We start from the raw sequence: 25,436 nt of genomic DNA, 5'->3' as shown, positions 1-25,436 counted from the left end.
TAGTGAATGTTGAGGATTGTATGGCATGCTCACCTTTATTGACTGGGGCATTGAGTATAAAAGTCGGGAAGTCGTGTTACCGCTGTATAAAACTTTGGTTAGGTCTCACTTGGGAGTTATGTGTGCAGTTCAGGTCACCACACTACAGGAAGGATGTGAAGGCTTTGGTGAGGATACAGAAGAGGTTCATCGGGGTGCTGTCTGGATTGGCGAGTTTTAGCTATAAGGAGAGGTTGGACAAACTTGTGTTCTCTGGAGAGTCGGAGGCTGAGGGGAGACCCAAGAGGCAGAGATATTGTAGACCGTCAGAGTCCTTTTCCCAGGGCAGAGGTGTCAAATATTAAAGGGATTTGGTTTAAGGTGAGAGGGGGGAGGTTTAAAAGAGAATTATGAGGCATGTTATTAAACATAGAGAGTTGTAGGAACCTGGAACATGCTGCCAGGGGAGGTGGTGGAAGCAGATACAATGGCAATGTTCCTACGGAGGCATTTAGACAGACACATGAACACGCAGGGACTAGAGGGAGATGGATCATGTGCAGGCAGATGGGATTAGTTAGTTGGCATCATAGTTGGTGCAGACAAGGTAGGTCGAAGGTCTTGTGTAGTACTGTTCTATCGAGTCGAGTCGAGTCGAGTTTATTGTCCTGTGAACAAGTACGGTGAGGTACAGATACATTGAAAAGCTTGCTTGCAGCAGCATCCCAGTCATGTAGATTCAGACAACAATACACAGAACATAAATTGTACATAAATTATACAAGACGGTGAAGGAAATGACTGCAAAGCAAAACATTAGTGCAAAAAAACCCCACAAAAACCACAACATGGTTCTGCAAGAGTTGGTCTGTGTTCTATACACAGAACAGGGAAGGAGAAGTGTTTAGATATTACTATCCTTCAATTAGTTCTTTTAACACCTCACTTAAACTGTATTAATGAAGGACTTGCATTTATCTAGTGCCTCTCATGGCCTTGGGGCATTACAAAGCACTGCGGTGCATGAAGTATAAATGGCCACTTAAGATTTGTTTATGCAGTATGTGGTAAAATTGTTACATGTCCAGTTTCGCCGTGTGAAAAATAAATCTGAGCTCCAATGCGTTTTAAGAAATTTAACTGTGCAAGGTCAGAAATTCAACATTAAGCAGTGTTCAAGAGATAAAATGGATCAATAAACATTGCTCAGATGGCAGTAATCTGTGGTTCTTCAATAGCCAGTGTAATTAGGTCTTCATCCGGGTATTCTTGGAATCGAAATGGCCTTAAACTAAATTCATTAGAGTAGAGGACCAAAAAAAAGCAATGCAGACTTGTGATTTTTGCTTTAATGAGAAGAGTGCACCCCATGTAATAAGTTGGAGGCTCTTAGACTAATGGTGTTTTAGATCAATTCCAGACTAAATTGCTAATGAATTTTTGAAAAGAATGTACTGTTCATTTTTCGGGTCTGGCTGTTAACATGGTCTGTGTGGCTGCTTTGGGAGGGGATTACTTGGTTTTTGTTCGTTATAGTTTCCCTCTTGGGCAGAGAATCCCAAACATGTGCAATTCTGAGAAAGATTTCCTTCTGCTCCGACTTAAATGGCTGACATGCTTTTCCTGAGACCTCCTGCTTTCAGACTCCCAGTTGGAGGAACAAAGATCTTGTTCTTCACCTTGACAGCCAGACACAGCTCCTGGGGGCTGAACTGAACAGAGGAAACTAGGGGCAGGAATGCATCCCCTCAGTCCTGCTCCATCGTTCATAAAGTCCTGGTTGAACTTCTACATCAACTCCATTTTGCTCATTGGTATGACATTTTAAAGGGAATTCAGAAGGAAAATACGGCAGATGCTAAAAATATGAAATAAGCAGAAAGGGCTGCTTCTCATCCCATTGTCTTTTTGCAAGGATTGCATTCCATTCTCCCAGTTCTCCTGGTTCTGTTGTATCTGGTGGCCATATCTTCCACGTCAGCTCTTCTCTGATCTCTTCTCCTTGGCCACAGTTTCCCCACGACTGCAGTTGACGAAGCCCAAAGCCACATCCATTCCCTTTCCTCTGCTATCACTCCTTCTCCTCCACCCCCCCCCGCCGCCCAGCTTTCCCCCCCCCCCCACCCCCCGTCCTCACCTTCCACCCCACCAGTCTCTGCACCCATCCAATCATCTTCTGTAATTTCTGGCACCTTCAACACGGTGCCACCGTCAGTTACGTCTCCCCCCTCCCCTTTCAGCCTTCCAAACATATGAACCTGCAAATTAGGAGCAGGAGTAGGCCACTCGGCCCCTCAAACCTACCCCGCCATTTAGTAGAGTCACAGAAACAGGCCCTTCGGCCCACCCAGTCCAGGCCGACCTTTCTTGCCCATCTACACTAATCACATTTGCCTGCATTCTATCATTCTAAGTCTTACTTATTCAAATGCCTAAATGTTTCTTAAACATACTGACCATATCTGACTCCACCACCTCCTCTGGCTTGAGTTCCAGATACCAACCCGTCTCTAGGTAAAAAATCCTTCCCCTCAGATTTCCTTTAAAACTCCTTCCTCTCACCTTAAACCCATGCCCTCTTGTTTTTGATACCCCTCACCATGGGAATTAGACTTTGACTATTTACTCTTACCTATTTACCACCACTAGGTACATCTTCCCCTACCTCCCCCTCCACTTTCCGCAGGGATCGCACTCTCTCCACGACTCCCTTGTACACTCGTCCCTCCCCACTGATGACCCTCCTGGCACTTATCCCTGCAACCATACAAAGTGCTACACCTGTCCCGACACCTCCTCCCTCACCACCATTCAGGGCCCTAGACAGTCCTTCCAGGTGAGGCAACCTGTCAATCCGAGGGTTTCATTTATTGCATCCGGTGCTCCCGGCGCGGCCTCCTCTACATCGGTGAGACCCGACGCAGATCGGGTGACCGCTTCGTCGAGCACCTTCACTCCGTCCGCCGCAAAAGCCAGGATCTCCCACTGGCCACCCACTTCAATTCCACATCCCACTCCCATACTGACATGTCTATCCATGGCCTCCTCAACCGCCACGTTGAGGCCAGACACAGGTTGGAGGAACAACACCTCATATTCCGCCTTGGGAGTCTCCAACCTGGTGGGCTCAACATCGATTTCTCTGATTTCCGGGAACCCCTGCCATTTTTTCTCCCTCCTCCCCCCTCTTTGTCTTCCCTTATTCCCATGGCCCCCTCCCCCCTTCTCTTTCCCCTTCCCCTGTCCTCATGACCTGTCCATCTATTCCCCACCTCCTTCCCTTTATTCCATGGTCCACTGCCCTCCCCTACAGGATTCCTTCTTCTTTAGCCCTTTGCCTCTTCTACCTATCACTTCTCAGCTTCTTACGTCTCCCCCCTCCCCCACCCACCTACCTTCCCCCCCCTCACCTGGACTCGCCTATCACCTGAACTCACCTGTCTGCGTGTGCTCCTCCCCCTCCCCCACCTTCTTATTCTGGCTTCTGCCCCCTTCCTTTCTAGTCCCGATGAAGGGTCTCGACCCGAAATGCCGACTGTTTGTTTCCCTCCATAGACGCTGCCTGACCTGCTGAGTTCCTCCAGCTTTTTGTCTGTGGTACCCTATCCATGCCTCTTACATACCTCTATCAGGTCACCCCTCAGCCTCCTTCACTCCAGGGAAAACAAGACCAGCCTGTCCAACCTCTTCCCATAACTAAACTCCTCTAATTCAGGCAACGTTCTGGTGAACCTCCTCCGCACTCTCTCCAGCGCAAGATCATTACTGATCTAATGTTAACCTCAGCTCTGCACTCCTGTTCATCTGCTTTAATCTTTCACCTTTGTGCTAATCAAGTATCTATTTGCACTGTACTGCTGCCGCAAAACATCAAATTTCACGTCATACTAAGTCAGTGATAATAAATCTGATTCTGATTTACCTTTGCCTTATAAAAAAAGAGTCTTTAAGGAAAGAAGTTCCAAGAAAAAAAGGGCTTTACCTTGTTTTTAAACAGTGACCCCTAGTTCTAAATTCTCCCACAAGAGGAAGCAGCTTTTCCACACCTCCTCGGTCAAGACCCTTTGGGATCTTACGTTTCAATCAGGTCATCGCTCACCGTTCCGAATCCCAGCAGCTACAAACCCAGTCTGTTCTTTTCTCATAAAACCCTCCCTTTCCAAATATTGGTCTAATAAACCTCTGGAATGGGTCCAATGCTTTAAAGAAGATGAATACTGCGTAGGTACTCCAGATGTGGTCTCACCAATGCCTTGTATAAATGAAGCATAACCTCCCCAATTTTGTATTCAATTCCCCCAGCAATAAATAATAACATTCTGTTAGCTTTCCTCAGTACTTGTGCTGTAGTGTTTTGTGAATTGTGCACTAGGACGCCCAGATCCCTCTGCATCTCTCAGCTATTCAATCTCTCAACGCTTAGATAAAATACTTTTTCATTTTTCCTGCCACAATGAACAATTTCACACTTTCCCACATTTACTCCATTTATCGGCTCTTTGGCACTTGCTTCACTCGTCCCTATCCTCTTCAGCCAGGGGTTATGAACAGTTGAAGCCTGGAATGTGCTGCCAGGGGTGGTGGTGGAGGCAAATACGATGGAGGCGTTCAAAAGGCTCTTAGATAGGCCCATGAATGTGCAGCAAATGGAGGAATATGGACATCGTGCAGGCAGAAGGGATTGGTTTAGTTGGGCATTTAATTACTAGTTTAATTAGTTTGGCACAACCTCATGGGCTGAAGGGCCTGTTCCTGTGCTAGTGTAAAGCTATTACAGTGCCAGCGACCTGGGTTCAATTCCGGCCGCTGTCTGTAAGGAGTTCGTACGTTCTCCCCACGACTGCGTGGGTTTCCTCCGGGCGCTCCGGTTTCCTCCCACATTCCAAAGACGTACGGGTTAGGAAGTTGTGGGCATGCTATGTTGGCGCCGGAAGCGTGGCGACACTTGCGGGCTGCCCCCAGAGCACTCTACGCAGAAGATGCATTTCACTGTGTGTTTCAATGTACATGTGACTAATAAAGAAATCCTAACTTGTCTTATCTTATGTTCTAAGCTACATTATCCCTTTCACAACTTATTTTGCTACCTGTATTTGTGTCACCAGCAAATTTAGCAACCATGTCTTTAGTCCCTGTATCCATGACGTTCAGATAAGTTTGCCAATGACGCCACTGTCATGGGCCTGATCAACAACAAAGGCGAGACGGAATACAGTAAAGAGGTCATGAACCTTGTGTCACGGTGTCAGAACAACAACCTAGCTCTTAACATCAGTCAGATGAAAGAGCTGGTTGTCGACCTAAGGAAGTGAGGGGTGGTTGGGGGGGGGGGTGCACGGTGTGGGTGGTGAACACCACCCTGTCCTCATCAAAGGAGCTGCTGTAGAGATGGTCAATAGCTTCAGGTTTCCGGGCATCCATCTCACCTGCAACCTCACCTGGTCCCTCCACACTGATGCAGCGATCAAGAAAGTACATCAGCGAATGTACTGTCTTGGGCACCAGAGAAGATTTGGCTTGTCCACAAGGATTCTCTTGAACTTCTATTGATGTGCTACAGAGAGTATTCTGACAGGTTGCATCTCAGCCTGGTACGGTAACTGCTCTGCTCTGGACTGTTGGAACCTGCAGAGAGGGGTAAACACTGCCCAGTCCATCACAGGCTCCTCACTTCCTTCCATCCACTCCACCTTCACGGTGCGTTGCTTCAATATCGCCAAGGATGCCTGCCATCCTGGCCATTCCCTTCTCTCTCTTCTACCTTCTGGGAGAAGATACAGGAGGAGTTTGAAAGCCCAGATGTCCAGACTCAGGAACAGCTTCTTCCCCACTACTGTCAGACTCCTGAACCAATCCCCTCTTTCACATCCCCTTCCCGGTGGTGCTGCCACGTTCTCGGTCTCTTAACTCCACCTCTCTCGGTTATCCATTATTGTCACGTTAGCATTTCTTTTTGCACGACTTCAGATGGCACTGCAATCTTTGCACCATTCTGTTGTTTTGTGTTCTTCGCTGTATTTATTGCTGTATTTTTTATTACCGTGTAGACTGTGGGCTTCATGCGAGCGAGGAATTTTGTTGCACCCTGGTGTTTATGACAATAAACTAACTAATCTGAAATGTGAGAAGTTGAAGCCCTCCAGAACCAATCCCTGAGGCACACCACTTGTTATGTCTTGTGAACCGGACTAAGACCCATTTTTGCCTGCTCTGTTACCTGTGAGCCGGCTAACCTTCCATCCACATCCACGTGTTACCACCGTGAGCTTTTACTTTCTGCAATAACCTTTGGCCCAGAAGTTATCGGAAGCGACTGCACCCACTGTGACTCCTGGCTCACTCTTCCATTTCCACTCCTTGTAATTTGCAATGTAACTAAAGAGCAACATTGAGGCACAGCTGGTAGAGCTGCTGTCTCACGGTTCCAGTGACCCAGGTTCCATCCTGACCTCCAGTGTTGTCTGTGTGGAGCTTGCACGTTCTCCCTGTGACCACGTGGGATTCCTCCGGGTGCTCCCGTTTCCTCCCACATCCTAAAGATGTGCAAGTTGGGTAGGTTAATTGGCCACTGTAAATTGCTCCTAGTGTGTAGGTGTGGGGTAGAATCTGGGGGGAGTTGCTGGGAATGTGGGGAGGATAAAATTGGTTGGGGTAGGACTAGAGTCAATGGGTGGTTGATGGTCGGCATGGACTTGGTGGGCCGAAGGGCCTGTTCCCATGTAGTGTCTCCCTCTCTCTCTCTGGGTCCATGACTCCAACGACTGCCCTTTTACTTCTTCTCTTCCCACAATCCAAGGACTCAACTTCTCCTTCCAGGCGAGGGACAAGTTCCACAAGCTTACTTGTTGCATTCAGTCTGGGGGAGTAGAGACACGCGAGAGTGCAGATGCTGCAAACTGCTGGGGGACCTCAGTGGGTCAGGCAGCATCTGTGGAGGCAGAGAAATGGCCAACGTCAACTATTTGTTTTCCTCTACAGATGCTGCTCGACCTGCTGAGTTCCTCCAGCTGTTTGTTTTTTTGCTGCTGTCTGTTCTTGATTCAGATCTCCAGTTGTTTATTTGCTTTTCGATTCAAGTGCTAGATGTACTCAATAGGTGAGGCGGCGTCCATGGAGAGAGAAGCAGAGTTCATGTATTGGGGTAGCGATTTTTTTTATCAGAGGTGGGAGAAGTTAGAGGTGAAACGGGCCTTAAGGTGCAGAGAGAGCAAGGAGGGAAGGAGAAAGGGTGACAGGCGGGGGCAGGGAGCATGACTGGCAAAAGTGGTTTGGTGTCGGGTGAAAGGGGGTGAATTATGAAAGGAATGTCTGTACGAGGTGTAAATGGGAGAATCTGGATAGAATCTGGATAAATTGTGAAGGCTGGAAACGAGAGAATCAAAGGCTAGGAATGCATTATCTGTAATTGTGGAGTGTTCTTGTTCTCTTCCAACCCATATCCACCTTCACCTTAAAATTTCCTTCATCTTAGACTTCCCCAGCTCTGATGAACCGGGACCATTAACTCTGTTTCTCTCCACCTGCCTGGTGCTCGATCTTCTGAGTGTTTACAAAGTCTTCTATTTTATCAGAGGGTAGTTTAAGCAGGAAGGAAATCACACAGTTAAATGTTGAATTGCAATTGTGCTGTATTGAAGTGACTTTTCACGGATTTGCCAGAGTAAGACTCCAATAATCCGGGAGTTTGATGGTGCTGGACTTTATTTATACAGCATGGTTACAGGCCCTTCCGCACCGCCCAATTTAAACCCATGTTAACCTAACCGTACGTCTTTGGAATGCGGGAGGAAACCGGAGCACCCGGATGAAACCCACACAGACACAGGGAGAACGTACAAACTCCTTGCAGACAGCGGTGGGAATTGAACCCCGATCGCTGGCAGATTTTCCAGATAATTGAATACCTCAACGCACTTATTATTTACTTTTTTTAGATGCAGTACAGTATTGTAATAAAGTTTCCAGTGAACCAGGTAACTGAGAAGAGATATTGCAAGCATCACCTGGGGAGCCAGACGCCGAACCATCAGGATTTCTGAATAGTCGGATAGCGGATTATTGAATACTCCCCTTGATCCCCCTTCCGCGTTTCCTTATGGCACCCAATCAATGTTAGAACATAGAACGTAGAGTCATAGAGTAATACAGCATGGAAACAGGCCCTTCAGCCCAACTCCGTGCCTACCCCAGCATCCTCCCTACTAGTCCCGTTCGCCTCATATCCCTCCAAGCCCCTCCCCTCCATGTACCTATCCAAATGCCTCTTAAATGTTGCAGTTGTACCCACCTCGACCACTCCCTCTGGCAGCTGAACGTAGAACAGTTCAGCACAGGAACAGCCCATTGCGCCGAACGCAATGCCAAATTAAACTAAATCTCTTCTGCTTGCATATAATCCATATCCCCTCAGGCCCTGAATATTCATGTGTCTATCTGAAATCCTCTTACTCACCACTATTGTATCTGCTTCCACTACTATCCCTGGCAGACCATCCCAGGCACCCACCACTCTCTGCGTAAATCAAAAATCTTTCCCCGCACACTTCCCTTAAACTTTCCGCCTTTCACCTTAAATGCATGTCCTAGTATTTGACATTTCTACCCTGGGAAAAAGATTCTGACCGTCCACCCTATCAACGCCTCTCATAATTTTATAAAGTTCTATCAGGTCTCCCCACAGATTCCAACGTTCCAGAGAAAACAATGCATGTTTGTCCAACCTCTCCTTATAGCCCATACCCTCTAATCCAGGCAGCATCCTGCTAAACCTCTCCTGTACTCTTTCCAAAGCCTCCACATCCTTTCTGTAACAGGGCGACCAGAACTACAGGAGTCCCGAAGAAGGGTCCTGACCCGAAATGTTGACCATCTGCTTTTCTCCACGGCAGCTGCCCGACCTGCTGAGTTCCTCCAGCATCTTGTTGATTTTTTGACCAGAACGACACACAAGTTCTTCTGCTCTTTTCTCTCTCAGCTGTTTATATCGCTCCTCCTTAAATGCATTTATGCCATTTTGCCGAAACTGCTCTCAACTTATCTGTTTTAACCACGTTCACAATAATGGTTCTTTAGCTGAATTACCTATTCCATTTAATATTTATTGTGTGGATGGGCCCTAGTTCTACAAATGATAATATCTTTTCTACACCCCTTCAATTCCAAGACTTCGGATCATTTCTGGATCTCCTTTTTTCTCTTCTGAATATTATCTTAAAACCCGCGCAGCTGTAAACAGAGAGAGGGGTGTGTGTTTTGAGAAGAACGTGAGTGGCTGTTACATTTTGCATTCCATTCTAACAGTTGATATCTCTCTTGGTTTGTGCTATTGTATAGGCTGAAATCTGAGTTCAGGCATCGCAAACACATACTGCAAAGCAACAAGATACGTCACGTTGGGATTCCAAAACTGGTGAGGCGTATGTTTGTGCTTTTGTTTTCAGTGAGTGAGATGCTAATCTCTGTCAGGGTATCATCAGAGATGTGGTCTCCTCTACGTCGGTGAGACCAGATGCAAACTGGGGGACCGCTTCGCTGAGCACCTGCGCTCTGTCCGCCATGGCTGTCTGGATCTCCTGCTTGCCGGCCATTTTAATTCTGCTCCTCATTCCCACTCCGACATATCTGCCCTCGGCCTCCTCTACTGGGTAGGGTGAAGCTAACCACGAACTAGAGGAACAGCACCTGGGTAGTCTACAACCCAATGGAATGAACATTGAGTTCTCCAGCTTCCAGTAACCTGCTCCCCCTCTGTCCCTGGTCCCTGTTCCCTCTCCCCCTTATCTACCCAGTCCCTCCTACACCCACCTCAGCCCCCTCATTTCTTTCCCCTCCTCCACTCTCCCCATCTGCCCATCAGCCACACCCTCCTCCCACTGGTTCCCCTCCCCCCAACTGTTCCCACCTGCTCCCCTCCCCACCTCCCTCACGGTTCCACGTTCCCCCTTCCTCCCCTCAGATCCCATCATCTGCGGCCCCCTCACCTCCGCCCATCACGTCCCGGCCTCTGTCGCTATCTCCGCTCTCCCCTCCTCCATCTGCCCATCACCCCTCAATCTTTCAGTCCGGGTGAAGGTCTCGACTCAAAACGTCGACTGTCCATTCCCCACCACAGATGCTGCCTGACCCGCTGAGTTCCTCCAGCTTTCTGTGTGTTGCTCCTGGTTCCAGTATCTGCAGTCTCTTGTGCTTCCGCTGTCTACAGTGAGAGTGACTTGGTATTGGTATTCGTTTATTATTGTCACTTGTACCGAGGTACAGTGAAAAACTTGTCTTGCGTACCGATCGTACAGGTCAATTCATTACACAGTGCAGTTACACTGAGTTAGCACAGAGTGCATTGAGTTAGTACAGAGCGCATTGAGTTAGTACAGGTAAAAACAATAACAGTACAAAGTGTCACAGCTACAGGGAAAGTGAAGTGCAATAATGTACAAAATCACAACAAGGTAGATCGTGAGGTCAGCGTCCATCTCATCATATAAGGGAACCGTTCAATAGTCTTATCACAGTGGGGTAGAAGCTGTCCTTAAGCCTGGTGGTACGTGGTGGTTCAAGTTGGTTGTTCTTGCACCTATCTGTCTGCCTCTCTATCTCCCTGTATGGTTAGCAACAGCTGACTGTGGAGGCAGAGGTGGTTTAAATGATTGTAGTGAATTGGTTTCCCTCGTATTGGGTTACTCTGTAGATGACAGGTCAGGAGAGAGGCTTGCTGTGGTGGCTTCACTGAAAACTGATACCTGAGCGATTAGCACAGAGGAGTAAATGAGTTGACCTGCAGCGTGTGTGGGTTAAAGGGGCGAATTCTGCATGGCCAATTCATAAAATTGTGAGCTGTCTCTAACAGCAGCCCTTTAAAATGTTCCAAATGTGGGGGGATTTGTAGGGCTGGAAGTGCACGCTATTTATTGAAAGGACGGCAAACGTGATTATGATTTTCTGACAATTTAAGTTAGATTAGCTTTAAAGTTATCAAATGCATTGGGGAGGGGGGAGAGAAATGTGCATTTTTGTAGCACCTTCCACAGCCTTGGGTTGTTCCAATACTCTTTACAAAGTACTTTTGGGCCATCGGAAGTGTGGCAGACACCTTGCACTGAGCCAGCTCCACAGACAGTAGCATAGGGATGAATATTGGCCAGGACACCAGGGAGAATTGCTCTGCTTCTCTCTCGCATAGAGTCATGGGATCTGAGAGACTAGTTGGCCTCCATTTCACACCTCCATCTAAAAAGTGTTTCCGTCAACTGTATGGCACTCCCTCAGCACTGCGTAAGGATGCTAGCCTAGAATTTTTTCTTCAAGCATCTGGAATGGGATTTGAACCTTTAACTTTCTGACTCAGCAGTAAGAGTGCTACCAACTGAAACATGGCTGATATTAAAACTGAAGTGACCCAGTGGATGTACCTTCCAGCTTAAACCAGGGAGACAATACACTGATAACAATCATTTTGCACTGTTTTATTATATATCGGCTTTATTTTTACTTGCTGAAAGCCACTGGAAGTCAAATCTACTCTGTGGTCAGATCTTATTCGAAGGCAAAATACAAGGTTAGTGGCAGGACTCTTAGCAGTGTGGAGCAAGAGAGGGATCTTGGGGTCCACGTCCATAGATCCCTCAAGGTTGCCATGCAGGTTGATAGGTTTGTTAAGAAGGCGTATGGAGTGTTGGCCTTCAGTAGTCGGGGTATTGAGTTCAAGAGCCACGAGGTGATGTTGCAGCTCTATAGAACTCTGGTCAGACCACACTTGGAGTATTGTGTTCAGTTCTGGTCGCCTCATTATAGGAAGGATGTGGAAGCGTTGGAAAGGGTGCAGAGGAGATTTACCAGGATGTTGCCTGGATTGGAGAGCATGTCTTATGAGGATAGGTTGAGTGAGCTAGGGCTTTTCTCTCTGGAGAGAAGGAGGATGAGATGTGACTTGATAGAGGTGTACAAGATGATAAGAGGCATAGATCGAGTGGACAGTCAGAGACTTTATGCCGGCAGAGGTTGTGGGGCAGATACATTAGGGACATTTAAGACGCTCTTAGATAAACACATGAATGATAGAAAAATAGGGGGCTATGTGGTAGTGAAGGGTTAGATAGACCTTAGAGCAGGATAAAATGTCAGCACAACATTGTGGGCTGAAGGGCCTGTACTGTGCTGTAGTCTTCTATGTTCTATGTTCCTCCCTCTGCTCTTTAACATTGCCAACAAGAAGCATCCTTGTGTGTCTTTGGGGGTCTTCATTCACAATGGCCTTAAAGTGCCTGAACTTCTAATGTCCTAATGCACTGTAACTGTGTGTCAAGGCTCCTGAAGCTGAACAAACTGTACAGGAGCAACACACAAACTGCTGGAGGAACTCAGCAGGTCAGGCAGTATCTGTGGAGGGAAATGGACAGTCGACGTCTCGGGTCGAGACCCTTCATCAGGACTGGAAAGAAAGAGGGGAGACGGCCGGTGTACAAAGGTGGGGAGAGGGGGTGGAGCAAGAGCTGGCAGGTGATCGGTGGATCCAGGTGAGGTGGGGGTGGGTGATAGGGAGGGGGGGAGAGTGGGAATGATGCAAGAAGCTGGGAGGTGATAGGTGGAAGTGACAAAGGGCTGAAGAAGATGGAACCTGATAGGAGAGGGCAGCGGACCACGGAATAAAGGGAGGGAGGTGGCGAGGGGAACTGGAGGGAGGAGTGTGTGGGTGACGGGCAGATTGAGAGGGTGCAGGAGGGGAAAGAGATGGGGTGATGGGGCTAGTGGGATAAGGGGAAAAAGGGGACGGAGGGGAGTGGTTCCCTCCGCGCCTCCTTCCCTTTATTCCATGGTCCACTGTCCTGTCCTATTCCATCTTCTTTAGCCCTTTGTCACTTCCATCTCCCTGCGTCTTGCATCTTTCCCGCTCTCCCCCTTCTCCCACCTCCCTATCACCCCTCCTCCCCTAGATCCACCGATCACCTGCCAGCTCTTGCTCCACCCCCTCTCCCCACCTTTTTACACCGGCCGTCTCCCCTCTTTCTTTCCAGTCCTGATGAAGGGTCTCGACCCGAGACGTCGACCGTCCATCCCCCTCCACAGATGCTGCCTGACCCGTTGAGTTCCTCCAGCATTTTGTGTGTTGCTCCAGATTTACAGCCTCTGCGGTCACCTGTGCGTCTTTTAACAAACTCAACCCATGTGATGTTCCCAACCTGCCTTGCAGAGGCTGGCTAGTTAGGTTGTTGGATTGAGCTGGGTAGATCAGGGGGAGAGAAAAGGGACAGAGGGGGAGCAGTTCACCGGAAGTTGGAGAATTCAACGTTCATGCCTTCGGGTTGTAGACCACCCTGGTGGGAAATGAGGGACTGTTCCTCAAGTTTGCTGGCAGTGGAGCAGGCCGAGGACCCTGTCCACACTCCCTGCTGCCTCGGTAAAGCATCCAACATAATCAAAGACCCCTCAGGCATTCTCTCTTCTCCCCCACCCATTTCACTGGGCAGAAGATACAAAAGCTTGAGAGGCACAGATAGAGTAGACAGCTGGTATCTTTTTTTCCAGGGTCAAAATGTCTAATCCCTGAAGACATGCATTTAAGGTGAGAGGGGGAGAAGTTCAAAGGAGATGCAAGTTTTTTTACATAGGGAGTGGTGGGTGCCTGGAATGTGCTGCCTGGAGTGGTGGTGGAAGCAGATACAAGAGAGCTGTTTAAGATGCTCCTAGATAGGCGCGTGAATGTGCAGAGAATGGAGGGATACGGACATTGTGTAGGCAGAAGGGATTAGGCATCATTAACTTAATTAGTTTGGCACAACACCATAGGCTGAAGGGCCTGTTCCTGTGCTGTACTGTTCTGTGTCCTATGTTCTATATCTGTCCTGTGGTGTGAACTAATTGAAGGCCAGACGCAGTATGGTTTCCCTGTCCCATGGTGAAGCAAGGGTCACACTGGGACCACGCCGTTTCCCAGGCGGGTGGGACTACTTGCACTAACTTGGTCAGAGCTGTTTTATTGCCGCTCTTCGCCAGGTTTACAGGGTTGTATGGTCATGTATTGTGAATGTCCGCAGTGTGTAAATGGATCACAAGACCCTCTGGTATGACAAATTGCTCAATTATTTATCTATTCAGCTTTCATTATTCAAATATTTATAAATGCTTTCGGAATTGGGTTTCACTCGATTGCGACTGATCCATATCTCCTAACTTTGACTCCGGAGATACCTAGAGTGAGCTGGTGATTGACGGGGAGGAAATCAATATAAGAAAAATCTGATGCATTGCTGCTGTTTGGGTTGGATCCTCTGTCAGCACCCCAGTGATCTTTATTTCTTCCTGGCTGTGGGAAGTATTGACATGACCCAATGCTCACCTGCCCGAATGGAGACAGAATCCCCCAAGAAATGGGGACTGGAGTCACATATAGGCTGGACTCAGCAAAGCGGGCAGGTCTGCTATCCTGAGGGACCATTGATCAGATCTTATGGAGTAAATTTGAAACTGATTCACATTCCCTGCACAGGAGTGTACATCCCAAACTGATTCACGTTCCCTGCACGGGAGAGAACATCCCAAACTGATTCACTCTCCTTGCATAGGGGAGAGAACATTCCAAAAGAATTCGTTCTCCATACACAGGGGAGTGTGCACCTTTTTTCAATCAGCCACAAGATGTGGACATCCCCAGTATTTGTTGCCCATTGTTAAACCTGAAAACACGCACCACCAGGCTCAAGGACAGCTTGTATCCCACTGTTATAATACTGTTGAACGGACCTCTTGTATGATAAGTGGACTCTTGCCCTCACAATCTACCTCATCGTGGCCCTTGCACCTCATTGTCTGCCTGCACTACACTTTCCCTGTGACTGTAACACTTCATTCTGCATTCTGTTACCGCTTTTCCCTTGTACTACCTCAATGTACTGATGTGGTGAAATGATCTGTTTCCATACTGTGTCTGTGAGACAACCTAATGACACCTTGAATGGATGTTCTGCCACCTCCAGACTGCCCGCAGCACCTCGGACCTCGGTATTCCTGCCTGGAATTCTCTGTCAGATTACCCACTCACTGCTGTCCATGTGAGCAAATGGTCCTGCTCCCTACATTACTGCAGAGATTACACTCAGCAGTCCTCCATTGGCTTGTGATATCCTGAGAGGGTGTGAACCATGCGACTAAACGTGGCTCTTTTATTCTTGAGCCATTGAAATACAGAACCTTTGAACCCATTTGAAATCCAGGGAGGAAAGGACAGCAGCCCAAGTGTCGCAGTGACTAGAGGGAGCAGCAGAACACTGCCAATGCTCATCACGGCCACTTGATGGCAGAGTGGCTGCAGAATGAACTCTTGGAGCCAGGACTGCACTGTTCAGAATCAGGTTTATTATCACTGACACATGTCGTGAAATTTGTTGTTTTGCGGCAGCAGCACAGTCCAAGACATAAAAATTACTGTAAGTTACAAAAATAAATAAATAGTGCAAAAGAGGAATAACGAGGTAGTGTTCATGGGTTCATGGACTGTTCAGAAATCTGTTGGCGGAGGGGAAGAAGCTGTTCCTGAAACATTGAGTGTGGGTCTTCAGGCACCTGTACCTCCTCCCTGATGGTAGTAACATGAAGAGGGCATGTCCCGGATGGTGAGGGTCCTTAATGACGGATGCCGCCTTCTTGAGGCACCGCCTCTTAAAGGTGTCCTCGATGGCGGGGAGGGTTGTGCCTGTGATGGAGCTGGCTGAGTCTACAACCCTCTGCAGCCTCTTTCATATAGAACATAGAACACTACAGCACAGTACAGGCCCTTCGGCCCACAATGTTGTGCCAACATTTTATCCTGCTCTAAGATCTATCTAACCCTTCTCTCCTACATAGCCCCCTATTTTTCTATCATTCATGTGTCTACCTAAGAGTCTCTTAAATGTCCCTAATGTATCTGCCTCCACAACCTCTGCAGGCAGTGTGTTCCACGCACCCGCCACTCTCTGTGTAAAAACACTTACCCCTGACATCCCCTTATACCTTCCTCCAATCACCTTAAAATTATGTCCCCCCGTGTTAGCCATTTCAATCTTGCACATTGGAGCCTCCATAGCAGGCAGTGATGCAACCAGTCAGAATGCTCTCCACTGTACATCTGTAGAAATTTGCAAGAGTGGTGATGTACCAAATCTCCTCAAACTCCTAATGAAGTCGAGCCACTGACGTGCCTCCTTTGTGACTGCGCCAATGTGTTGGGCCCAGGATAGATCCTCTGAGATGTTGACGCCCAGGAACTTGAAGCTGCTCACCCTTTTCACCGCTGACCCTTTAATGAAGACTGGTGTGTGTTCTCCCGACTTCCCCTTCCTGAAGTCCGCAATCAATTCCTTGGTCTTGCTGACATTAAGTGCGAGGTTGTTGTTGCGACACCACTCAACCAGCCAATCTACCTCACTCCTGTACGCCTCCTCGTCACCATCTGAGATTCTGGCAACAACAGTGGTGTCACTGGTGAACTTATAGATGGCGTTTGAGCTGTGCCTGGCCACACAGTCATGAGTGTAGAGAGAGTAGAGCAGTGGGCTAAGCACACATCCTTGAGGTGCACCTGTGTCAGTGTGTACTGAGTAAGACTGTTGTGCAAGTGTGTACCTGGAGATTGCTCCAGCTTTGGATCTCAAAACCCAGGGGCGGCTCACAACAAAAACAAACCGTGACTAAATCCCAATGAAGTTTGTTAACGGGGATGTGAGGGGAAAGGTTTTTACATTGTGAGTGGTTGATATCTGGAACGTGCTGCCAGATGAGGTGGTGCAATCAGATACATTCACTGTGTTTCAGAGACAACCTCAATCACTAAAGCTTTCATTCGCCCAGTTGAAAAGCTTCATTATTTTAATGGAGACACAGGAGACTGCAGACGCTGGAATCTGGTACAACACAAAATGCTGGAGGAACTCAGCAGGTCAGGCAGCATCTGTGGAGGGAAATGAACAGTTGATTCGGTTTGAGATGTGTTGGGCCCAGATCCGTCCAGATTTCCATTTCGACCGGAAATGTCTCCTGTCCATTTCCCTCCATGGGCACTGCTTGACTCACTGAGGCAACTCCTGTTTAATGCACTGACTTCACTGGAAAATTTATTTTATCACTGTGCAACATGTATTAAATGTGCATTTGGGGGGTTTTAATAGAAATAACTTCCAATAGTCTGGAAAATCAGCCAGCAAAGTCCTGAGTGTGCTGGATTATTGGAGCTTCACTGTTATAGATAATGAACAGGTTTCGTTTTAACAAACATCCATAAATCAATTTTGTCCATAAGTTAGAAATCAAACAAAAATCACGATGCGGTAACCACATGAGACTGATAATTGTTTAAAGTGGAAACTAGTTTAGCCGCTCGCAGGAACGAACATATGTCTGTACGTCAGAGTTTTGCATTAAATGATATTATGGGAGCTCGCTCGAATGTAGGTGTGTCCCTAAGTTGGGCGATTGCAGCCCAAGGATGGCCTATATTGGTTTTCATGTTCACTTGCAAAACAAACAAGTTGCGATAGGGTGCAGTCCCACTGAAGTGTTCCTGGTGGCGCTGTTGAGCTGCTGCTGCTTGGAGTATCTGTTTTGCTGCATTGGGTACCATACACGAGGGGGCACAATTGACTCTGTATGGATTAAAATAAAAGAACATTAATAATTGGAGATGTAGCATAGGTTGCTTACCCCGTAGAATGACAAAAGTTACTTGCATGCCTTTCACTTCTAATATTTGCTGGAAGCTCCATTTAAACAGTGAACCCCTGATCTGTGTAATATCAACCCTTCAGGAAAGAGTTAAAGCCATTTCATTGGGTGGGGTGATTCACACCTACAAGTTCCCCATAATGTGTGAAAATGCAGCAAGCATTTGCAATGTGCATAGTTAAACTCGTCCTACAGTAAACACGTCTGCGTCAAGATATTAGTTTGAAAAATACCCTACAAATATAATTAGCTCAACATTTATGCAACCCAGTCTCACTGTACAAATGATAAAAGCTTACAGAAATTTGTTTTAACATTGTCTGCATTATATCTTAAGGAGAATGGATTAGCTGTTTGAGGAACAAGCCAAGCATAATGGAGTTTTACAGATGCTTGTGCTGTAAGTTCAGTTGAGGTATATTCATTGAAGGATTGTGCTTTCCACCACAAACCGAACACATCTGGTAGGTATGTTAAGTCGCCAGGTGTGGTTAGCTCTCTTACTTCTGACACCAGTAATTTGTGGGTTCCAATCCCCTTCTAGAGAACAGGCGGAGTCTCCAGGTCAGTACTGAGGGAGTGCTGCAGCTTTGACATCCGTGGGGACTAACCGTGTACAACCTTGCTTGCTTGATTTTCGAAAATGATAGTGGTTTATTGGTTGTAAGTATATCCCATTCTGAGGTAAGATACTGACCTGAAATAGTAACTCGGTTCCTATCTGCACAATGTATCTGAACTGCTGAATATTTTCTGTTTTTACATCTTTAGTGTGTTTCTCTCCCATTTCACATACTCATTGTGTCTCCAGTGTGAGGCAATACACTTTCTTAGTCTGATAGATGCCTGTTGCAACCACACACTCACAGGTTTGAGGCTGGGAGTTGGCTTCATGCAGGCATCTGTCAGTTAAGGGAACTGTCCGGCTAAACCCTTTGCCCTGATGACCCCTGTCTGCTTGGAAAAGTATCTTGTTGAAGCACAGTCATCCTGTTTGGAGTTTGTTCTTTTGGTTTTGCTTGACATTGCTTCAAATTTAATGCCTGGTACAATTCACTGCTCTCAGAGTCTGTTAGATCTGCCTGCAGCAAACTTACTGGCCTCCAATACCCAACTCTTCGTAACTCCTACCTGTTCATAACTTAAGCCAGAGTGGCTTCTGTTACGTCTGGCCCCTTTACCCTGCTGGTAGTGTCATTGAGTTGTACAGCACTGAAATGGGCCCTCCTATTCTCTACCTGTGTGTTAAAAGTAAATAGCTTTATGTTTGGATGTTCAGGAGATCTGACACTGATGGTTCGGAATTTCACTAAGGCACTCCAGAGCTGGTAGGGGTCATGGTTTGGGCCTTTTGCAGAGGGAGGGGCTGCTGGTGTGATCCTTCGACTTCCCTCAGGCAACAGCACTGTGGGAGTACCTTCACCGGAAGAACTGCAGCGACCATCCATCAGCGCTGTATCATCAGCCCAAGGTTTGGAGTGCTGTGCTAACGGGTTAACACTTGGAGCATGACATCATTTTGCCATGGCAACCAAGTCAGCAGCTGCGCGGGGGTTGCCAGGGGCACCTGATGCTGAATAAGGTCGCAGAAGGTCCCAGGTGCCAGTCTTGGCCGCTGGAGTGAAAACCATCCAAGCAGTGCCTTTAACATGGGAAATTTCCTTTTGGGATACTCCTTTCCTGGTGTAAAGCTGCAACACATTCACTGATGGTCATTTGCTGGGATTACCTCACGTGTTCTCTCTGGCCGCTGTCTGTAAGGAGTTTGTACGTTCTCCCTGTGTCTGCGTGGGTTTCCTCCGGGTGCTCCGGTTTCCTCCCACATTCCAAAGACATATGGGTTAGGAAGTTGTGGGCACGCTATGTTGGCGCCGGAAGCGTGGCGACACTTGCAGGCTGCCCCCAGAACACTACGCAAAAGATGCATTTCACTGTGTGTTTCGATGTACATGTGACTAATAAAGATATCTTATCATCTTATAATCCCGAGTCAGGATGGTGTGTAATTTGGGAAGTCTTTCTATGCCTATCGCCCTGCAAAGGGCTAAACACCCTCTGATTGCTAGAGCCGTACAGTACAGAACCAGGCCCTTTGGCCCACCATGTCTATGCCGACCATCAAGTACCCATCTATTCTAGCCCCATTGGTCCATAGCCTTCTATCCTTTGGTGCTCCTGGAAAACGGATAACAACAGTGAGAAGCAGCAGGCAGGACCTGGGAGGAGGGGGGCGTCAATAAGAGGGAAGCCTGGATTTTTCTAGCTGGGGTGGGGAAGCTGTGACCAGCTGGCCTGGGAACTCTACTGGTTCGACTCCTGGGCCTGCGTGAGTGCTGTTGGACTTGGATCTTTCTTACAGGATGTTCTGGCTAGCAGTTCTCCATCCCCAGCTGCCTGGTAAACTGGTTGGCTCACGTATTCATTTCACACGGAGGTTTAGAGCCAGCTACATTAGTGATTATAAAGTCACGTGCTGGTTGATGATAATTTCCCCTCCTGAAGGCCCTGTGTAATAGAGTCGTACAGCACGGAAACAGGCCCTTCGGCCCAACTGGTCCATGCCAGCCAAGATGCCCATCTAAGCCAGTCCCATTTGCCTACGTTTGGCCCATATCCCTCTAAACCTTTCCTATCCATGTACCTGTCCAAGTGTCTTTTAAATGTTGTTATTGTACCTGCCTCAACCACTTCCTCTGGCAGCTCCTTTCATATATAGATCACCCTCTGGGTGAAGAAGTTGTAGGTAGAAGATACAGGAGCCTGAGGGCACATACCACCAGGCTCAGGGACAGCTTCTATCCCACTGTGATAAGACTATTGAACGGTTCCCTTACACAATGAGATGGACTATGACCTCACCATCTATCTTGTTGTGACCTTGCACCTTATTGTCTACCTGCACTGCACTTTCTCTGTAGCTGTGACACTTTACTCTGTACTGTTATTGTTTTTACCTGTACTACCTCAATGCACTCTGTACTAACTCAATGTAACTGCACTGTGAAATGAATTGACTTGTACAATCGGTACGCAAGACAAGTTTTTCACTGTACCTCAGTACAAGTGACAATAATAAACCAATACCAATACCAAAATAAACTCTTTCGCCTCTCACCTTAAAACTATACCCTGTAGTTTTTGATTCCCTTATATCTAAATTCCCCAGAACCACCAGGTTCAAGGACAGCTTCTACCCCGCTGTTATAAGACTATTGAATAGTTCCCTAGTACAATAAGATGGACTCTTGACCTCACAATCTACCTCGTTATGGCCTTGCACCTTATTGTCTGCCTGCACTGCACTTTCTCTGTAACTGTGACACTTTATTCTGCATTCTGTTACTGTTTTACCCTGTACTTCCTCAATGCACTGTGTAATGAATTGATCTGTATGAACGGTATGCAAGACAAGTTTTTCACCATACCTCAGTACAAGTGACAGTAATAGTAAACCAATAAACCAACCAGTTAATATGCTGGGCTTCAAGCCCATGACCTTGAATTGTAGCTGATGGAGTTCACCCCAGTAACTGAAGCACCGTGCTACAGTTCTCCTCGGTTCAATAGGCTTCAGGCTTGAACTCGAGGGCTCCAATCAGCACCAAGTGGAGCCTGCGGTCTGGAGGGACTCTGGAGTTAGCTCCCTGGAAAAGGCTCCAGTCTCACCAGCAGATGCAGGGTGACACCTCTGTACCGTCCCTCCATCACATTACCGGCAGATTTCTGCACCTTTCTGGGCACTGCCACCATTTGTGCTGAGCTGCACCAAGACCAGAAGAAGCTTTGAGGGGCTCCAGCCCCTCTACCAGGTAGTATGGGAATCAATAGTCTGAACAGTAATGGGCACCATAGTCATCATGACATGTTGCCCCAGTGAGAAACCAGGTAAGAAGAAACTCGGTGTCGGTGATCGAGGTTCCCTCCTGCCCATTCCCTTGGCACATTGTCAGTTGCAGTACTCACATCTCTTAAGTTAGAAGGGGCGTCAGTCATGATACTACAGGACTATTACAAAATTGTGACCACTGGGCTTCAGGGAAAAAAGTTCTGCCTGGATGCAAAGACCTGAATTTCATCTGGTCGCCCCATTACAGGAAGGATACCGAAGAGGTTTATCAGGATGTTGCTTGGATTAGAGGGTACAAGCTATAAGATAAGATATCTTTATTAGTCACATGTACCTCGAAACACACAGTGAAATACATCTTTTGCGTAGAGTGTTCTGGGGGCAGCCCGCAAGTGTTGCCACGCTTCCGGCGCCAACATAGCATGCCCACAACCTCCTAACCCATATGTCTTTGGAATGTGGGAGGAAACCGGAGCACCCAGAGGAAACCCACACAGACACACAGGGAGAACGTACAAACTCCTTACTGACAGCGGTGGGCATTGAACCCGGGTCGCTGGCGCTGTAATAGCGTTATGCTAACCGCTACACTACCATGCCGGTTGGATAAATTGGGGTGTTTTCTCTGGAGCATCAAAGGCTGAGGGGAGACCTGAAAGAAGTTTATAAAATTATGAGAGGCATAGATAAGGTAGACTGTCAGAATCTTTTTCCCAGGGTAGAAATGTCAAGTATTAGAGGACATGCATTTAAGGTGAGAGGGGGAAAGTTTAAAGGAGATGTACGGGGCAAGTTTTTTTTACACAGAGAGTGGTGCGTGCCTGGAACAGGCTGCCAGGGGTGTTGGTGGAAGCAGATACTATAGTGGTGTTTAAGGAGCTTTGGGTAGGCATGTAAATATGCAGGGAATGGAGGGATTCGGACAGTGTGCAGGCAGAAGGGATTTAGTTTCGTTTGGCATCGTGTTTGGCACAGACACTGTGGGCCGAAGGGCCTGTTCCTCTACTGTACTGTTCTGGGTTCAATGTAAAAGGAACTCGGTGTCAGTCAACTGGGTTCCCTCCTATCCATTCCCTTGGCACATTGTCAGCAGTGAGTCAGTCGTTGCACTCACATCTCTGGAGTTAAAAGGTTTCCAGTCCAGCGGCTGTCCTGATACTACAAGAATATTGCAAAATTGTGACCTTTAGGGAAGGAGTTCTGCCAAGATGCAAAGACACGAATTTCACCCCTGGTCTGGCCTATGTGAGACTCCAGACCCAAGAGGCATGTGGTTGCCCGCCCTCTGAAAGGACCCTGCAAGCTGTTTGGTTGGAAGGTGATTGGAGACGAGTGATAGATGTTGGGCTTAGCCAGCGATGTGCCAGAGGCCGTGAACGAATTCAGGGACGCAGCCCACTGTAACTGCAGCAGTCGTAACAGGAATACCAGGTCTGCGGGGGCTGCTTGCACTGTTATCAAGAACCTGTGGAGGCCCCAGCCCACGTTACTGGTGTCTTCTATTGCACTGATTACCCAACACTGTGGAATCCAAGGGCATGCAAAGGTACCAAGGGAGCTTGTTTAACATGCAGGGACAGGAGGGACATACTTCTTTTGCAAATCCTGCTTTCAAAACAATTCCTTTCTGCAGGGGCTGTGGCACAGAAGAGGAATGAGGCCTGGGGGCAGATCAGCCAATGATCACATTGAACGGTGAGGTAGACTTGATGGGCCGAGTGGCCTACTCCTCCTATTCTCTGGTGTGTTTTTTGCCTTTGTTTGTTACTTTGGTTTGCATGACTGAGGGGGTGCTGGATGATTTTGCCGCTGGTGCTTTGTGCCTTCGGTGGGGATTGCCACTGACCTGATTTCTCCGGGTCAGGGTATTGATCAGTGTTTCCCTCTGCTCTGCCCCCTGAGCTTATTGGAAGATGAGGCGATTGACTTGGGGGGGGGGGGGTCGGCTTCCACTGGTGATCCCCACCTGTCAAGGGGCGCCGGGGTCAGTGAGCGGGAACGTGAGGGGAGCTGACCTCTCGGGCTTGGGTGCAGGGCCCTGCTGGTGGTGTGGGGTTACAGGGTGGAGTTCCATCCATCACTGCCCAGCTCCCCTCAGGTAACCGTGGGCGGGTGGTGGGGGGGGGGGGTTACTGTATTGATGTCCACAGTGGGCGGGGGGGGGGGTGGCATGTTACTGTATTGACGCCCGCAGTGGACAGGTGCCTGGGGCAGAGGACTGATCTGTTAACCGGGAAGGCAAGTGTCTCCCTCTCCGGTAATGGTCAGATTTTGGTGTCTGTCCTGCTACACCAAGGACAGAACAAGCACATTTTCTTCTTTTTATTTGCTCATAGAATCATACAGCTCAGAAATGGGCTCTCCCAAGTCCACGCTGATTGTCAAGCACCCATTTACACTCATCCTACACTGATCCCATTTTCTTCCCATCAACTCCCCTCAGATTCTGCCAGTCACCTACACACTGGTGGCAATTTACAGCGGCCAATTAACCCACCGATCCTCATATCTTTGGAGGAAACCGGAGCACCCGGGGGAAACCCACTCGGTCGCAGGAAAGACATGCAAACTCCACACGAATGCTGTTATAGATCTTTGAATGGGACAGATTCTAGCTGCTGTTGGGGGAAAAAAACTAAATGCTGACAGAGGAACCTGAAGGTGGTTCAAAAGGCTAAAAGCAAGTGATGTCAGACGCAGGTAATGCAGTCTGAGCCCATTATATTCATGGTCCAGACATCCATAACACTGAGGACCATTGTGTGAAGCATCCTGCTGTGAATGTGTATGATTGTTATCTCCCTATTTCCCCCAGGAGCAGAGTAGCGGAACATGCAGTGACCTCGAGGGCCATTAATTGAAAGGGGAAATCATTAGGAAGCATTTAACTGCGTATTTGAGAATGTACGGTGGAACAACGATTCAAAGTGTTTTAATTAAGCAATTGGTTTTGTAACCTTTAGTCTTGTCTTACTATTATAGTGTAATAATATTTACCATGTGTGATACTGAGTGTGGTTGATGAAGGTTTGAGTCAACAATATGCACTGCATGCCTGGGTCAGATGATACCTGGTACCAGGGCTCTCAGTAGTCAGTAGACTTGGCTAATATAGAATGGGTGTGGACGAGAAACAGACAGGAAATGTTTTATTTTTCACTTCTTACTTTAGCCCGCTGCTAGTTTCCATTCTCCAACCTGGACGCCTGTACTGTGTTACCAAGGGAGGGCTCTGAGTATGCTGGTGATGGTGGAGGAGACCAGTAACCCAGAACAAACGCTCCAGAGACGGGAGTTGAAATCCCCGCCATTGACAACAGTGAAGTTTAATTGTAGTTAACGGTCTGAAATTCTCCTTGAAAAAACTCTTGCTAATGATAAACACAAAGCTATTGGATTGTTATTTAAAAACCCATCTGCTCATTAATGTCCACCCCTTTGTCCGTTGATGTCAAACCGAAGCACTGTCTACTGACTGATCCTAAGGAGAAGAGTAGCTGGTTTACCTCAAGTCTGGCCAGCATTAAAGTCCCCTAGAGCAATTTACCTCTTTACTACTTGTAGGATGCTGCCGTGCACAGATTGGCCAATCGGATTGACTGCAAGGCAACAGTCACTTCAATGCAAAAGTAAATACATTTGCTGTGCAACATGTAAGAAGATGTCATAAGTTTTATTTCTTAACGTTTTTTCGACAGTCTGGTCCAGTGCTGAGGGAGTGCTGCTCTGCCAGAGATGAGGCTTCACCTGCTCCGAAGAAGCAGGGAGATTCCCACACCCTTCCCCATGTCCAAGTCATTATTCATAATTTGATCAACATTATTGAAACAAGTTCAGAAACAGGTGCAGGAGGTCTGAACAGAGAACGTTGGAGATAGTTGGGCAGCCTCTGTGGAGAGAGAAGGAGGATTAATGTTTCAGG

At 47.7% G+C, this 25,436-nt stretch overlaps 1 protein-coding gene across 2 annotated transcripts in view; it reads left to right on the top strand.

The window, feature by feature from the left end:
• The window catches only part of garnl3 (GTPase activating Rap/RanGAP domain like 3), a 351,911-nt gene that overhangs the window by 6,480 nt on the left and 319,995 nt on the right, over nucleotides 1–25,436 (top strand). The window contains exons 1-2 of one of the 2 annotated variants that reach the window (XM_052036964.1): nucleotides 23,021–23,060; nucleotides 23,148–23,209. The exons of the other annotated variant lie outside the window; for it this stretch is intronic. Coding sequence (XP_051892924.1) covers nucleotides 23,169–23,209 — 41 coding nt within the window. The 5' untranslated portion in view covers nucleotides 23,021–23,060; nucleotides 23,148–23,168. Of the gene's footprint in view, nucleotides 1–23,020; nucleotides 23,061–23,147; nucleotides 23,210–25,436 lie in introns of those variants that run through there. 2 annotated transcript variants of the gene reach the window in all.

The sequence above is a fragment of the Pristis pectinata genome, chromosome 23 (genome assembly GCF_009764475.1).
Source record: "Pristis pectinata isolate sPriPec2 chromosome 23, sPriPec2.1.pri, whole genome shotgun sequence".
Classification (NCBI taxonomy): domain Eukaryota; kingdom Metazoa; phylum Chordata; class Chondrichthyes; order Rhinopristiformes; family Pristidae; genus Pristis; species Pristis pectinata.
The sequence above is the reverse complement of the archived record's forward strand: the minus strand, read 5'-3'. Positions and strand labels throughout refer to the sequence as shown.